Source organism: Diplotaxodon limnothrissa, linkage group LG18 (genome assembly GCF_057381915.1).
Source record: "Diplotaxodon limnothrissa isolate DT_005_m linkage group LG18, D_limnothrissa_male_GT1.1, whole genome shotgun sequence".
NCBI classification, from domain to species: domain Eukaryota; kingdom Metazoa; phylum Chordata; class Actinopteri; order Cichliformes; family Cichlidae; genus Diplotaxodon; species Diplotaxodon limnothrissa.
This window is the reverse complement of record NC_140613.1, coordinates 23,121,533-23,136,933: the sequence shown is the minus strand read 5'-3', so window position 1 is coordinate 23,136,933 and position 15,401 is coordinate 23,121,533. Positions and strand designations below refer to the sequence as shown.

The following is a 15,401-nucleotide window of genomic DNA, read 5'->3' as shown; positions in this document are numbered from 1 at the left end:
TACCTGCAGTCTTCACGGCTTGAAAAACTTCGTAAACCACCTCTGCAATTTTTTGTTTGTATTTTTTATTTAAATACCACATTTTTCTCAAGATATACAAAGACAACTTGTGTCCTTGGCTTCAGATTTAAGACAATGGTCATGAACTCTGTGTCTCTTGTTTGCTGTCATTGCTGCACTGTCAGTAACACAAGCTTAAAATGTCCTAAAAATAGTTCAGAAAATAATAAGCCCCCCACAGGATTTTCTGTGTACTTAGAAATTGGCAAAGAGCAGGCTGGTTCATGGATAAATAATAGCTGCTTTGGCTTACTTTATCTTTCAGCTTTGCAAAACCTTTGTGAATATGATGGGGATCAATTTAAGCTCCTGATGGGTTAGATGTTTTTATATCTACCACGACCATATCTAACAACACAACCAACGCGGGCTAAAGAAACACATTCTTTCAGACAGAACCACAGCTACCTGGTACATTTTGAGGTTTCCTACCATCAGCTACACAGTAAGCTGTATACTGGTCAGATTAAAGCTGTAAGAATACCCATCACCTCTCTCCCTCACTGTAACTTTGTTTCTTCCTTTCCTCCCTCGAGTTTTCCTCCTTCCTCTTCCCCATCTCCCCTCTCTCTTCTTATCTTTCTCTGTCTTCCTCTTTCATTCCTGTGTGAACTTGACTCCTGAGATGCTGTCAGTGTTGACAGGTGAAGCAGCAGGGGAGACAGGCTGACTCGAATGCCAAGCTGCTGCCATGTTAAAGGAGGAAGAAAAAACCCACAATCTAGTCAACTTCCCCTTCGGAGGTTTTTTGTCAGGTCTCTGATTTCCTCGAGAGATGCTGATTCTAAAATAAGAGAATTCCCCTGAGGGAAAGGATATGCCAAAAAAACAGAAAATTCACTGAATTGCCTCCATCAATTTTGAGGCCACTGCTAACATTTAGGAAAAGTGTAAGCATATTTTATCCAAATACAGATGCAAGTCAGTTTTGTCCATTACTGGCAGGTAAATTAAGGTAGCATGCAAATACTTAAGGGACTATTTCTTCATCTAACCTTGCCATCCAGGTTTGCAGACAGGCTTTACTTCAATATGCACCACCACATCCTCCTTCGCCCTCTTCTGACCGCAGTCAAAGGCCGTCACCATAATCTTGTAGCTCTGCTGTTTGTCATAACTCAGCCGCTCTGTGTTTCTGATGTTACCTGCGGAAAACAAAAACACAATGGAAATATAATTAGGATTTTTCACCAGCGGAGAAAAAAAGCTGTTGTGTTGTTGTATTTGGCAATAACAAAGCAAGCAGCGCTTCCCACTGAGCAATAACTGGAAACGACTTGGCATTAAAGAAACTGCTCTTTGTACTTATTGAAGCCTTTTACTGAAAACTCAAGGTCCAGTAACCTTATATTACATTTGAATATTAAAACCTCTCTGTAAACAGTAAATGTAAAACCACACTGATGGATTATCTTCACCTGTCACCAGGGTAACGCTTTGAGAAGAGGAGATGCCACGAGCCTGTACATTTTCAATAAGAGGCCTTGGGTGACTCACTGCCAGCTAATTGTAAAAGATAATTATTAGCATTTCACATTTTTCCTCTGATGTTCTCTGTTAAAGTTCATGCTGGTAATGTACCTTTCTGACATAATGCTGTCCTTAAGCTTTTTGAATGTTTCTGTTTTATGATGGTTTTTTGACAGCTTGTGACAGCTTGATGCGTACATATTTACTGATTTGGGAAACTTGGTTTGGATTTGGAGAGATTATTGTAACATTGGCATTAAGGACTGTGTTTTCAGACCCCAGAAGACAACTGAAACTATTTGTGTGCTGCATCTGGAGGCTTAGCTGCTGGCAGAGAAGAAAATCAGTTCAGAGAACAGAAAGAAAGAAAAAAAAGAGAAATGTCAGAGGAAGAAAGGCAAGGAGGTCAGAATCAGACAGTTTTTACCAAAAACTCCAACAGTGAGCGTTTGATCTGCTGCTGGTGTGAACAGTAAAGCACAATTTCCCATCTCTGTTTATTAGCAGAGAACCTTTCTCCAGGTGGCTGATTTATAATTTTTTAACCACTTTATCAGTTAGTTTAGTTTAGCAGTTTGGTAATAGTTTTGTTTAACAAAATGAAATAAAATGAGTGTAATGACTCTGCATCAATGTGACCTAAAGCAACAATCTTCATATTTTGTTTTTTAAAGAGAAGCCAAATAAGCAAATTAAACATAATTTTTTAATTTACTTTTTGACCTAATATGAAGAGGAGCCAGGAGAGTTAAGAAAGTTAGTTAAACATTAAAAAGGTTAAAAATGAAGACATTTAGAGAAAAAAATCGTTTTATTTAAATATGTCATATAAATACAATATCTAATGAGTCGTCATATTATTAATACTTTGATATTTTGTCCTGCACTGATTTTGAGTACTATGATGCTTTTTAAAATACAGTAACAATAGGCTGGAATATCCCTTTAAGGTTTGCATTACTTTGAAAGGGCTGATAACACAGTTTGTGTCACGGTCCCCGTGTCTCTCTGGTTGGCCCACGCTGGCTACAGGTTTTGTTGTTGTTAGTTTTAGTTTTTTGTCTCTCCTCCTCCTCTCTGCCTGGGTGGAGCTCATTACGGGCTCTCACTCTTGGCCCACGCACCCCTGTGGATGGTGTCCACCTGCGGCTGATCTGGCTGATTTCCCCAGCTGCTATTTAAGGCAGTGGCACAGAGCAGCTCACCGCTGGAACGTCGAACCACCTGAGTTCGTGCTCGCGGCATATTCAAAGAAGAATCGCTTACACGTGTTTTATGTTGTGGAACTAACCTTTGACCTTCTGTCTGTAGATTCTGGACCGAATCACCGGACCTGTCCAAGTGGGGCAGTGTGTGGAGTGTTGGAGCGAGTGCGGCTGAAGAGGAGTGCGTGTGTGCGGAGGAGCGGTGGCGGTGACTGAGTGGAAGAGGAAGCGTGTGTGTGGATTCCCCCCCCCCCCCTTCTCTCCCTGGAGCCCTGGACCCCCTCCCAACTCACTGTACATATATTTTGCACTAAGGTGATCCCTATTGTAAATAAATCCCCTTTTGTTTCCTTGAAAGAACTGTCTGCGCGTGGGTCCGTTCAGTAGCCATGACAGTTTGACAGGCATGAAATAAATAGATAGATGATTAGATGACAGATGATTTCTAAAGCGCTATCGGCTGAAATACTGACATATCTCAGACACTGAACAAGTGAAGGAGAAAGTAAGACATGGCAGGCCTTAAAAAAAATCTAAAGCAGATGGAAAAACGTGGGGGGAAAGCAACAGGTTCATTCCTCAGTTTGACAATGTTAGGAAATAATAAAGGTGGTCATACAAAATGTTGACTTTCAAGCTTGTTAGAACTGTTGTCTTATATTCTGTATTTGCACATATGCTTGCACATGTTGCAAAACTCCCTGCGTCTTTTCCCATTTATCCAGTAAAATATAAAGCAATGCTCAGTATTATATATGAGAATAAATTATCCACTGGTCATTCTAAATTGCTAGTATGTCTGCACAGATCTAAGCAATATTATAGTAAATTATGTCAGTGTCAGCAGTCAAAAAGAATATGAAGTAAAACTTTCTAATTTTATTTATCAATACCTAAAAAAATATTTCCTTACAGATGATTTTGAATTCATTTAAAGAAGGATGAATGAGTACAAATAGTAGTATCTGTAATCACAGAACAGGATGTTCTTTTCTAAAGAGCTGCTGCAACATCTTACCCCATGTAACATTGGCTTGAAGCCCATTTATTTATACCAGTCTAAACAATGGTGCTTTGGGTTCAATCATTTTTAATTCTAAATTTACTGTCTAATTTTAAGATTACAGTTTACGCCACATCCATTAGCAGAACTACATGCTGCAGCCCATTTACGCTTTATCTTGTCTTGCACTTCTCTCAGTTCACAAAATTAGTATTTCTCTATAAAGAAAGTCTAACTAATATGTTTCTTCCGAACAATAATATTGTGCCTGTAAGGGCTTTAAATTGAATGAGCCAGACAACGGTAAAAGACTGAGAGAAAAAGACCAGGAGGTTGAACTCAAAAAGTAATAAGACAAAATATTAAATACGAACCTAAGAGAGGGAGATACAGTAAAGAAAGCAGTGTATGTGTGTGTTTGGATTACACAGATCAGTGTGGATGTGCAGGCTCAGAGAGACAGTAGTGCAATATTCTGATAAGCTCAGAATAGCACTTAATCAAAAATAAAATACACTCCTCCAGTCAAGTAGGACTGGCGTAAAGCCACAAAGGAACACGGGAAAACTCAAAACAATTTAAGAGGAAGGCAGCTATCTGTCAAGTAACTTTTGAGCTATGAACCAATAAAAAGCTACCTCATGGATTACAGTATTATTCCAATAAAAAGGAATATTTCACAGTTGTCTGTTTTTCCCTTTTCAAGATGTATTTTATTGTTGCATTAACATTAATCTGCTGAGCAGACAGCGTTACTTTAAAATCATCCTCGATATTATGCCTTTACACAAAGTTGTTCTCCATGGCCCGTTCCATTATTCATTTTAAAGTCTTCGGAGCATTCTCGGGCTGTCTCATGTTCGTCTTTGGCAAATTTCAGCTGGCTGAGATCACAGTATTACATGTATGGCTGAGGAATAGTTTTCTTCTTTTGAAGACATTGGGCATTCTGTTTGTGTTCAAGTGGGACAAGAACCTCACAGCCGTTAAAGTTAGAGTAACTGTATTGCAAATGTAAAAAATTTCTCATATGATAAAAATTAAAAATGATTTTTACCAACAAAATAAGAGATTGCGCTACAAATACAGTAAGGTGTAAGGTGGAGAGCCACTACTATATCAAAATACACTATATTTTGTTATTCTCCAGGCAAAATGCTTTTGTGCTCTAAATATATGACATCTAAAGTAAATTAACAAGTGCTATTAGACTAAATTAAATTGACTATTACCATAAAATGAGTGTTTAACAGTCTTTAAAAAAAAAAAAAAAAAAAAGAGTTAAAGTAGTTTAAAAAGAAGTTAAACAGCAAACTATCGTAACTGCTTAGCCAATAAGATTGTGGTGTCAAGAGACAAGGAAGGTGTAGATGAAGATGTTGTCAATACAAACTTGTGTAGCGTGTCTACAGTCATTTGTTTCAAGTATATTTCCAAGAAAACACAACAAAAGCCATTCCAATATATAAAAGTGAAGAAAAACACATTATCCAATTAAAGAACAATTTCTCCACTTCCCAGAGCTGGAAGGATTGAAATACACAATTCTATCAAGTGACTGTTAGTTTGTGTTTAAAGCAAATAGGTCTTCCTCCTTAACTGTAATGCAATGAGTAGAAGATGTAACACACGCACTGGATAACAAGAAATACACTGTGTGACCTCAAAAAGCTTTAGAGCACAAAATACTTATGCAAGAACTGGAATGAGACAATCAGCTTATGTTTATATTGTTACCTAGATGAATGATATCAGTATAGATGTATAAATAATGCTGACTATGATTTAGTGACGGTTACTTGTGAGGTTCCACAGGGTTCTGTGCTGGGCCCTATGCTGTTTATACTGTACATAGATGACATATGTAGCATGTCGAAATTGTTAATATTTGCTTTATTTGCTAATGACACAAATTTATATTGCACTGGGGAAAGGTTTGGAACAGCTTTTGAAAATAGTAAAAGTGAATTAAACATTCATAAACATCTGAAAGAATTTCACAAGAGTGGCTCACACTACATTTTTGAGTGTGGTAATTCACTTTAAATTATGTCGACAGGCTCACACAAACAATTCCCAAATGTTCAACATAAAAGCCTTAAAAACTAATATTATATAACATTAACAATATCTTTAAAAGTTATATATACACATACTCTGTTGTTCCTTGAAAGTTTCACAATTACCTATTGTGTGAAGGTATGGGGAAACATCACATCACATCAATTCAGTTTATTTGCTACAGAAGAAATGGTAAATGGTAAATGGCCTGTATTTATATAGCGCTTTACTAGTCCCTAAGGACCCCAAAGCGCTTTACATATCCAGTCATCCACCCATTCACACACACATTCACACACTAAATGAAAGCTAAATGAATTATAAATAGATCAGATTATTATAAACCAACCAAAAGACTGTTTATTAAATTGCATGCTTTAATATTTTATGACTTAGTTGATCTCTGCACTGCACTGATAATGTACAAAGCACAAAATAATCTCTTTCCAGGACGTATTCAGAGGCTGTTTCAAAGGTATGTTTAAAAAAGCAAGGTCAAGATCAATATTTTAAAAAAGATGTATATCTGTAAAAAGCGTTGAGTGATTGTGATAGGGAATTAAAAATCTGTGTGTTTAAAACTCAGGTCATAAACACATATAACAGTGAGGTATGATTATCACTGTTTATGAAATATTAGTCTTTCTACTTGTTTAATGCTTTTTCTTGATTTATTATGTTCTTTGGGATGTTTCTGGTGATATTTACTGCAGCTAGAAAACAGCAGGTGTGAGTACCTAAAGCTTCAGCCTGAACCTATTCGGTCAATTCTTTATGTTCTTACCATTTAATTAAATCCTTTATCATCAAAACATTTTTTTTTTATCATTTTTTGTTTTTGACTTAAAAGAAATGTTAATAATGACCAATTTTTATTTTTATTTTTTATGTGATTGCTCCTAATCATATCACTTTCCAGCCAGACAATAAGCCACGCATGTACAAAAACACTTACCATTGCGGTCTATGGCAAATGGCGTCCCGGCAGTCACAATTTCATAGTTGCAGATCTGGCTGTACTGTGGTGAACAGTCCTGGTCCCAGGCTTCCACCTTTAACAACCAACATACACTTTAATCCAACACAAACACAACTAATAACATTGTTGCTGTGTACGCTTCTTGTGGCATTGTTAGACCATATTCATTTATCTGACATACTGATTTTAACAATAAAGCAATGATAAAAACAGAAAACTGATACCTGCAAAATGCTGTCATAGATCTTTCCTTCTGTTATTGATGCCTTGTACAGAGACTCCCGAAAGATTGGGGAGAACTCATTGACATCATCCACCTGGATGTGAACTACAGCTCTGGATGTAAGAAAAAGTAGAAGACAGAAGATGCTGGTATGAGGGATTACACACTAGGTAAAATATGTAATTAATGTGGAGCTGAAATGGGTAAATAGGAAGACTAAGGCTAGGGAAAAAGCACAGATTCATCCCCTGAATGTTTTGCAAAGCTGGGTTGTTGTTGTTTAAGCTTCAAATTTTTCTCGCACCTGCTTTTCCTCTCCCTACATTCAACTCTGAATTCACAATATCATCAGCTGGAAGGTTAACGCAGCTCTCAGATAACATTTGTGCACTAAAGTATATAAATGAAGCAATAACGCAGATGTATCATGAAGTTTTCTTCACCGGTGACCTTTGCTGCCAGCAACTCCCACCGTATCTGAGCAAGCACATCTGGCTAATTAATGACATTAGCTTAATGAGGCCTATTTAGAATGTCACGCCATGATAATGTGACACACACAGACACACACAGGGTACAGTCTGTGTCATTCATCTCCCACTAAAGAAATTCATCACAGATCCCTGAGCTGATAAATTTCTCTGCATTTCTCGCTCTTCTCCCATAAGCGGTGTCTTATTTTAGCTGCTTGGTGCTTCTGACTGGAGAACCAGAGGGTTTGATTTGCTGCTGTCCATGCCAGTCTGCCTGTCTGTCAATCTAATTCACATAGCACCGCTACACAGTTTACAGACAGACATTATATTGACAAAGCATTAGGAGGACATATCTTCAGACATATCTGCAACAGCTGTGACTGCTAGAGTATAAAGGACTGAGAGACAATAACAACAGAAGAAAGGAACTAGGAGAAGAAAGACTCAATCTCATTATCACAGTTATTCTTTTTTGTAACTCACAGTGTAATTTATGAAGGAATTTATAAACAAAGCCAAACCTACATTCAAATGAATGCAAAGCCACAGACATTGCATAAACACAGTACTGTGGCAAAGTACTGAGTCACCCCTCATTTTATTTTAAATATTTCGTTTCCAAGGAGCCAGACTTGCTCGCAACATTTAAAAGTGGTCTTAAGTTTTTCAAAGTTTCTCGACATACTTTGGCTACTTTTTTACAGTTATCAGTCCAGACCTTTTTTTGGTCCATTTTTAGAGGAATGTAAATTTTAAACTGTATAAATGATTTTAAAATTTCTTTAGTTGAATCTATAAAAAATGACACAGGCATAAAATATTATTTTTTGCACTAGCAAGGTCATTCCCAAAGAGCTATAAGCAATAAGCAGTCTGGAAAGCATCTGATTGTCAACGGCTTCATTTTTTAACATGACAACGATCCCAGACACTCTGAACAGAACAAAAGGCAGCCAACATCCAAGGAAGAGCTTTGACTGTCCTTCAAGAAGCCTGGAGAATTATTACTAAAAGTTATTTTAAGAAATTGCAAGAAGGTTTCCCTAAGAGAGTTCATGCTGCGTCGAAAGATGGTTACCAAATACTGACTTTCAAACTTATTAAGTTTGTACAAACTCTGTTTTTAGTCCTATATGCACTTATTTCCCATTACTACCACCATTGTTATCATTATTGTTATTATTATTATTGTTACCACCTAAGAAATATAAAGAAATCAGGGGTGGCTCAAAACATTTGCACAGTTTGCATTTATGACAACGACTTTGCTGGAGATGTTTTTCTGTTTTTTAAACACTGGCATTGTTTTGTTGTGTTTGCTTCCCAGAAGTTAATGTGACTCACTTGAGCAGCTGCCTTTGTAACTCTGACATGTATATTTTGAAGATAAAGTCTATTATTTGTAAGACGTTGTTTTGTCCACCCCCTATAAATCAGCTATAGTTGCAGCTACACAAATGAGTCACACTGAGATAAATAATAACAGGCAGCGCCGTATGTGACAGTTTTAATACTACATTTTCATAAGAGAGTTTTCAGAAAATATACAGAATTTCACAAAAGCACAAATAAACAAGACACTTCCTGAAATGTTTGGCGCACTATAAAAAAGAATCTTTAACATAATGACGTTTTATTGATTAAAGCTAAATCGAATGCAGACACATGAACAGTCGCAGCTTGTCTTACTTGTGGGATTTCTTCCAGTTTGCACCACTTGGGCCGGCCCCACAGTCATAGGCCTGGATAATAAAGGTGTACTCTTTCTGGCTCTCACAGTCCACAGGGCTACTGGCTCTCAGCACTCCTTCTCCTGATGTGCGATTCAACACCACGGCCTCAAATGGAGCATCATCGCCATTGATCTTAAAGGCACAAATCTCCCCTAAGAGGAACAGAAATGAGGAAATGTTACATTTAAAAGGATTACACAGTCAGAAGTAGTGAGTATTTGTTTTGTTTTTGTTTTTTGAAGTGCAAAGACACTGATTTTTAGATAGTTTCGAGTAGGAGCTAGGTGGCTAATAAAAACCTTCTTTTTGATCTTTCTTTTTAAAAAATAGACACAAAGATGAAGAAGACAAAGGCAACACAGAGTCAACATCTGCGCAGCATGTGGTTCATCAGTGGACAGACACTGATGGGTACTTAACATGAAAGCAGTCAGCACAACTATCAGACCTACAAGCAATTTAAGTCCACATTATGTGAATAAACAACAACAAAAAAAGAAAGCTTTGGGAAATATTTCTTCTCTCCTCATTCATTTAATTTTCTTTCATGACACTGTTGGTAAAAATCGTATTATTTTGCTTTGTTTGTTTGTTTGTTTTTTTTCCTCCCAGCCATTTTCTCAAACACAGCAGTAGCCACCCAACAGCTCAGATAGTTAAAGATGAATCAAACTGCGGGTAATGAAGCAAAACTAACAATAGACACTGCTGGCATTTTTCTTTACAGATTGGCTATCACTTCACATTTCAGTCCATTTCTGGACACAGGAATCTTTGTCAGCATGAGCAGCTCACAAAATCACACTGCGGAGCTCCCGGGGTGTAGTTAAGAGAAAAAATAATTTCTGATTTGTGTCGAGCTGCGCCACCTCAACAAAGGAGTGAATTTGTCCTGTCTGCAAAGTGTTTACACCACACTCTGGCAGTGTATTGTGTTGTGTGTTTGTGACTCTAGACTCGTCTGCGGCATTCATCCCCCGGCACAAGTGTTCATTTCAGGGATTTGGGAAATCTTTTTTGCGGAGGCAATGAAAAGCTGGTGTGCTCTGACCCTGTGCTGGCTGATATCTCAGAACAGAGCGGGACATAGAGGAAATGCCACTAACAAACACAAAGACAAAGCTCCCTGTCATCGCTGGCTTCTCTCCACTCTCATGCACACAGATCCTTTTAACCTGATTCAACTTTGCAAATCTGCTTTAGGGTGAAGCCAAACATAGTCCTCTTCAAAGTTTGATCCCTTATGAATTTTCAAGATGCCCAGCCCCTGAATTGTCCTCCTTTTAAATTTTGTAGAAATGACAAGTTTCTCAATATCACAGTGGGACACAATTTGCATTTGTAGAAAGACAATATTTGAAAAAGGGAAATAAGCATGCCGGTACATGCACAGACAGGCCTATAGTCTCAGATATGCCCAGATAGGGTGATTTTAATACAGTGCTGACTTAGTGGTAGAAGAAGGAAAAGGTACTTCCACTTAACAGCTTGGAGGTTGGATAGAAATACATTTTTCGCTCCATCTGTTTTGACCAATGCGTTTTTTTGGATTACATTTTAAACGAGAACCAAACAGAGCTTTATAACGAAGCAAGGAAAGAACGAGAGCGCGAGATCGAGGGAAGAGGAGGAATAAGATGTGTCAATGTACAGTGGGGCAAAAAAGTATTTAGTCAGCCACCGATTGTGCAAGTTCCCCCACTTAAAATGATGACAGAGGTCAGTAATTTGCACCAGAGGTACACTTCAACTGTGAGAGACAGAATGTGAAAAAAAAATCCATGAATCCACATGGTAGGATTTGTAAAGAATTTATTCGTAAATTAGGGTGGAAAATAAGTATTTGGTCACCTCAAACAAGGAAAATCTCTGGCTCTCACAGACCTGTAACGTCTTCTGTAAGAAGCTTTTCTGTCCCCCACTCGTTACCTGTATGAATGGCACCTGTTTGAACTCATCATCTGTATAAAAGACACCTGTCCACAGCCTCAAACAGTCAGACTCCAAACTCCGCCATGGCCAAGACCAAAGAGCTTTCGAAGGACACCAGGAAAAGTATTGTAGACCTGCACCAGACTGGGAAGAGTGAATCTACAATAGGCAAGCAGCTTGGTGTGAAAAAATCAACTGTGGGAGCAATCATCAGAAAATGGAAGACATACAAGACCACTGATAATCTCCCTCGATCTGGGGCTCCACGCAAGATCTCATCCCGTGGGGTCAAAATGATCATGAGAACGGTGAGCAAAGATCCCAGAACCACACGGGGGGACCTGGTGAATGACCTGCAGAGAGCTGGGACCAAAGTAACAAAGGTCACCATCAGTAACACACTACAACGGCAGGGAATCAAATCCCGCAGTGCCAGACGTGTTCCGCTGCTGAAGCCAGTGCATGTCCAGGCCCGTCTGAAGTTTGCCAGAGAGCACATGGATGATACAGCAGAGGATTGGGAGAATGTCATGTGGTCAGATGAAACCAAAGTAGAACTTTTTGGTATAAACTCAACTCGTCGTGTTTGGAGGAAGAAGAATACTGAGTTGCATCCCAAGAACACCATACCTACTGTGAAGCATGGGGGTGGAAACATCATGCTATGGGGCTGTTTTTCTGCCAAGGGGACAGGACGACTGATCCGTGTTAAGGACAGAATGAATGGGGCCATGTATCGTGAGATTTTGAGCCAAAACCTCCTTCCATCAGTGAGAACTTTGAAGATGAAACGAGGCTGGGTCTTCCAACATGACAATGATCCAAAACACACCGCCCGGGCAACAAAGGAGTGGCTCCGTAAGAAGCATTTGAAAGTCCTGGAGTGGCCTAGCCAGTCTCCAGACCTCAACCCCATAGAAAATCTGTGGCGGGAGTGGAAAGTCCGTGTTGCTCGGCGACAGCCCCAAAACATCACTGCTCTCGAGAAGATCTGCATGGAGGAATGGGCCAAAATACCAGCTACTGTGTGTGCAAACCTGGTAAAGACCTATAGTAAACGTTTGACCTCTGTTATTGCCAACAAAGGTTATGTTACAAAGTATTGAGTTGTATTTTTGTTATTGACCAAATACTTATTTTCCACCCTGATTTACGAATAAATTCTTTACAAATCCTACCATGTGGATTCATGGATTTTTTTTCACATTCTGTCTCTCACAGTTGAAGTGTACCTCTGGTGCAAATTACTGACCTCTGTCATCATTTTAGGTGGGGGAACTTGCACAATCGGTGGCTGACTAAATACTTTTTTGCCCCACTGTATATGTTAATGATAATAACAGAGATTTCAAGCAGATTCCTACTTTCTCTGCAAGTACTTTGCGCACACACACACACACACACACACACACACACACACACACACACACACACACACACACACACACCCATCCATGCAAGCCTAATAATGTGCATGCATATATAGATTTTCTTTCCCGCCACTTAGTTTGTTCCTCATCAGCAGAGGGAATGCTATAATTTCAACCTTCTGCCGTGCATGGATGAAATGAAGCCCAATCTTTTGGCGTGCACACCATGAGCGAAAAAGGGTCGGTTTTCAAAGTAAATATCCAAATGCATAGATTTTTGCTTCAGGGAGCTGGCCCGTCGCCACGGAAGAGAGGAAAATTCAAGAGTCAGCAAAAAATGGCTCGATAATAACAATCATCTAAAATAGATGGTACTCCACTGCATGCTTCAGTGGCATAAACTGCATCGACACAAAATGTCAAGCTGTCGGGGAACATGTATTTCTTGGGATGTTAAATTGCCAAAATAATGGAAAGGGACAGTAAGGATACATTTAATGAGAAAATGATTCCCTGCAAGCTAACATGTTGTCACAAGGAGCCAAAACAAATTTGCGCATTCCCGCTGCAAATTGCATGACTTGACAGAGCATTTCATTTCTTTTAACTTTCATTTCTATATTTTGGACTGCTCACACTTTCTGTTCAATCTTTATTTTAACCACATCAAACGCAGCTTGTTTAAAAGAAGAATTTAACTTTAGGTCCAAATGGCTAAATCAGCTCTTTCTGCTCCTCCTCCCAGATAGCCATCACTGTATCATCTCAATGGCCCATCATAAAACTTGCTTGACCTAAAAAGTTTTTCCAGAATGTATTTTTGAATCTTTTTGAATGTCTTATAGTCTCTACTTCCTCCACTTCATGTACTGAGTTTGCAAAAGTTTCTAAATTGAATTTGTGCACTAAATGTTTTGCAGATAAGTCTGTTTGTTGCATAGTTTTCTGATTATCACTTGTAAAGTGATAATGTGATAGTCTATATGTTAACTAAACACTGCTAAACAAAGTTCCTCTGTGTATGTGTGTGTGTGTGTGTGTGTGTGTGTGTGTGCCACAGATATAGACTTACCGAGAAACTTTGTGTATTTGTTTGAGCCTTTATTCATAAGAAAAGTTGAGAGAGATAGCAGGGGAATCAGATATAACAAATGGTTCAACTGACTGAGATTCGTTTACAGACTGTTGTGTTGTCGGCTGCTCCCTTTAGGGGTCACCACAGTAGATCATCTGCCTCCACTTCACTCTATCCCTAGCATCCTCCTCTGTCACATTAACCCTCGGCCCCTGCATCATTCCCTACATCTATGAACCTCCTCTGAGGTCTTCCTCTTTGCCTACAGCCTGGACTCTGCATCCTTTGTGCAGTATATCCACTATCCCTCCTCTGCACATGTCCAAACCATCTCACCCATGCCTCTCTAGCTTTTTCTCCAAACCGCTCAACCTGAGCTCTCCCTCTGATGTGCTCATTACTAATCTTGTCCCTTCTCGTCGCTGCTAATGAAAATCTTCATATCTTCAGCTCTGTCACCTCCAGTCTTTTTGTCAGTGCCACTATTTGCAAACCATACATCACAAAAGGTCTGTATTAAAAAACATGTTACACCACTCCTTAAAAACTAGGAATTAGAGACAGTGCCACTTAATAGAAAACAAAATCCAGATTAATGAAACAAGAACTCTTGAGCGCCTAAAAAGAAGGCAGCTGAACTTTGGATTATCCCCTAAAATATCTAGGTTTCTCCATCAGTTGTTTAACCCTCTCAGGCTTAAATTAAACTTTTTGTTGCTAATGCACAACCAAGTCCTGCAGTGGTACTTCTGAGTAAAAAAAACTCATAAAATATGTATGTGGGGTAATCAGGTTGTTAGTTTTTAACTGTTGCAAATCGGCAACGCCTGCCTCGAGAGGGTTAAGAATTGAAGATCTAAAACCTTTCTTCTTTGCCTTCTTTTCAACCACTCACCATGAACTGGATGATTGATAACCCACATGGATGTTAATGAAACGAGAACATTAGGTGCTATAAAAGCACTCACAGGTTTTACCGGACTCCTCTGTTATGACCCCGTGGCTCATAATGGCTCTGCTTAATTAAAACAGCACTGTGAAAATAACAGGGTTAGGGTTAGGGAGAAAAAAGCTTTTTGAAGTTTTTGTTTTTATTTTTTTTTAACGGTTTTTTAAAAGTCAGCAAACTTTTTTTAGTGTTTTTTTAAGAAATCAGATGTGATTGGTGACTGCATACATGCAGCTAAATGACAGTTCGTTTTGATACATTAATTAATTAACGGGGCTTCAAAACTTAAGCAACAGTGGAACAGTTGTAACATGTCAGATGTGAATGACTTACTACAGAAGTGACTGTTACTAAGTACTTTAAATACACGCAGCAATCAGGATCTACGAACACTGATGCTTAAACGTGAAATCTACAGCAAAACATTCAAGAAATGCAATTTAAATTTCTTTCTTCTCTTCCTTTTCATGTCATTTTTCATTTCAGAAAATAAATAATAGACAATAAACAAGTAAAAAACAACAATTACCCTTTATACATAAAGGGTTATCTAATCACAAAGTGACGATGTTATTTCATAATAACATTAATTTCAAGTAAATCAAATTTTGATGTATTTCTTACTGAACACATTTTTTAAGTAAAACATTTAAGTGTAATAAAAGTGCTGCATAACTTCAGATCATCTCTGGCATTATTCCCTAAAATTATCCCAGTAACAGAAATACAGTGTTTTTTTCATTATTTATTATCATAGGTTTTTGAAAAAGAAATACTCCTCTTAATTCATAATTGCTTGTTCTCAGCTGGAACAAATCCTGGACACCTGGAGGTAATTGATGGCTTTGTACTTAATACATAATCA

At 38.4% G+C, this 15,401-nt stretch overlaps 1 protein-coding gene across 1 annotated transcript in view; it reads right to left on the bottom strand.

Annotated features, from left to right (window-relative positions):
• Window positions 1-15,401, bottom strand: part of clstn2a (calsyntenin 2a) — a 166,603-nt gene that overhangs the window by 39,128 nt on the left and 112,074 nt on the right. The window contains exons 3-6 of the mRNA XM_085377112.1: window positions 9,167-9,362; window positions 7,003-7,114; window positions 6,755-6,851; window positions 1,056-1,205 (exon numbers count right to left, since the gene is read on the bottom strand). Of these exons, the coding sequence (XP_085233238.1) occupies window positions 1,056-1,205; window positions 6,755-6,851; window positions 7,003-7,114; window positions 9,167-9,362 (555 nt within the window). The remainder of the gene's footprint in view (window positions 1-1,055; window positions 1,206-6,754; window positions 6,852-7,002; window positions 7,115-9,166; window positions 9,363-15,401) is intronic.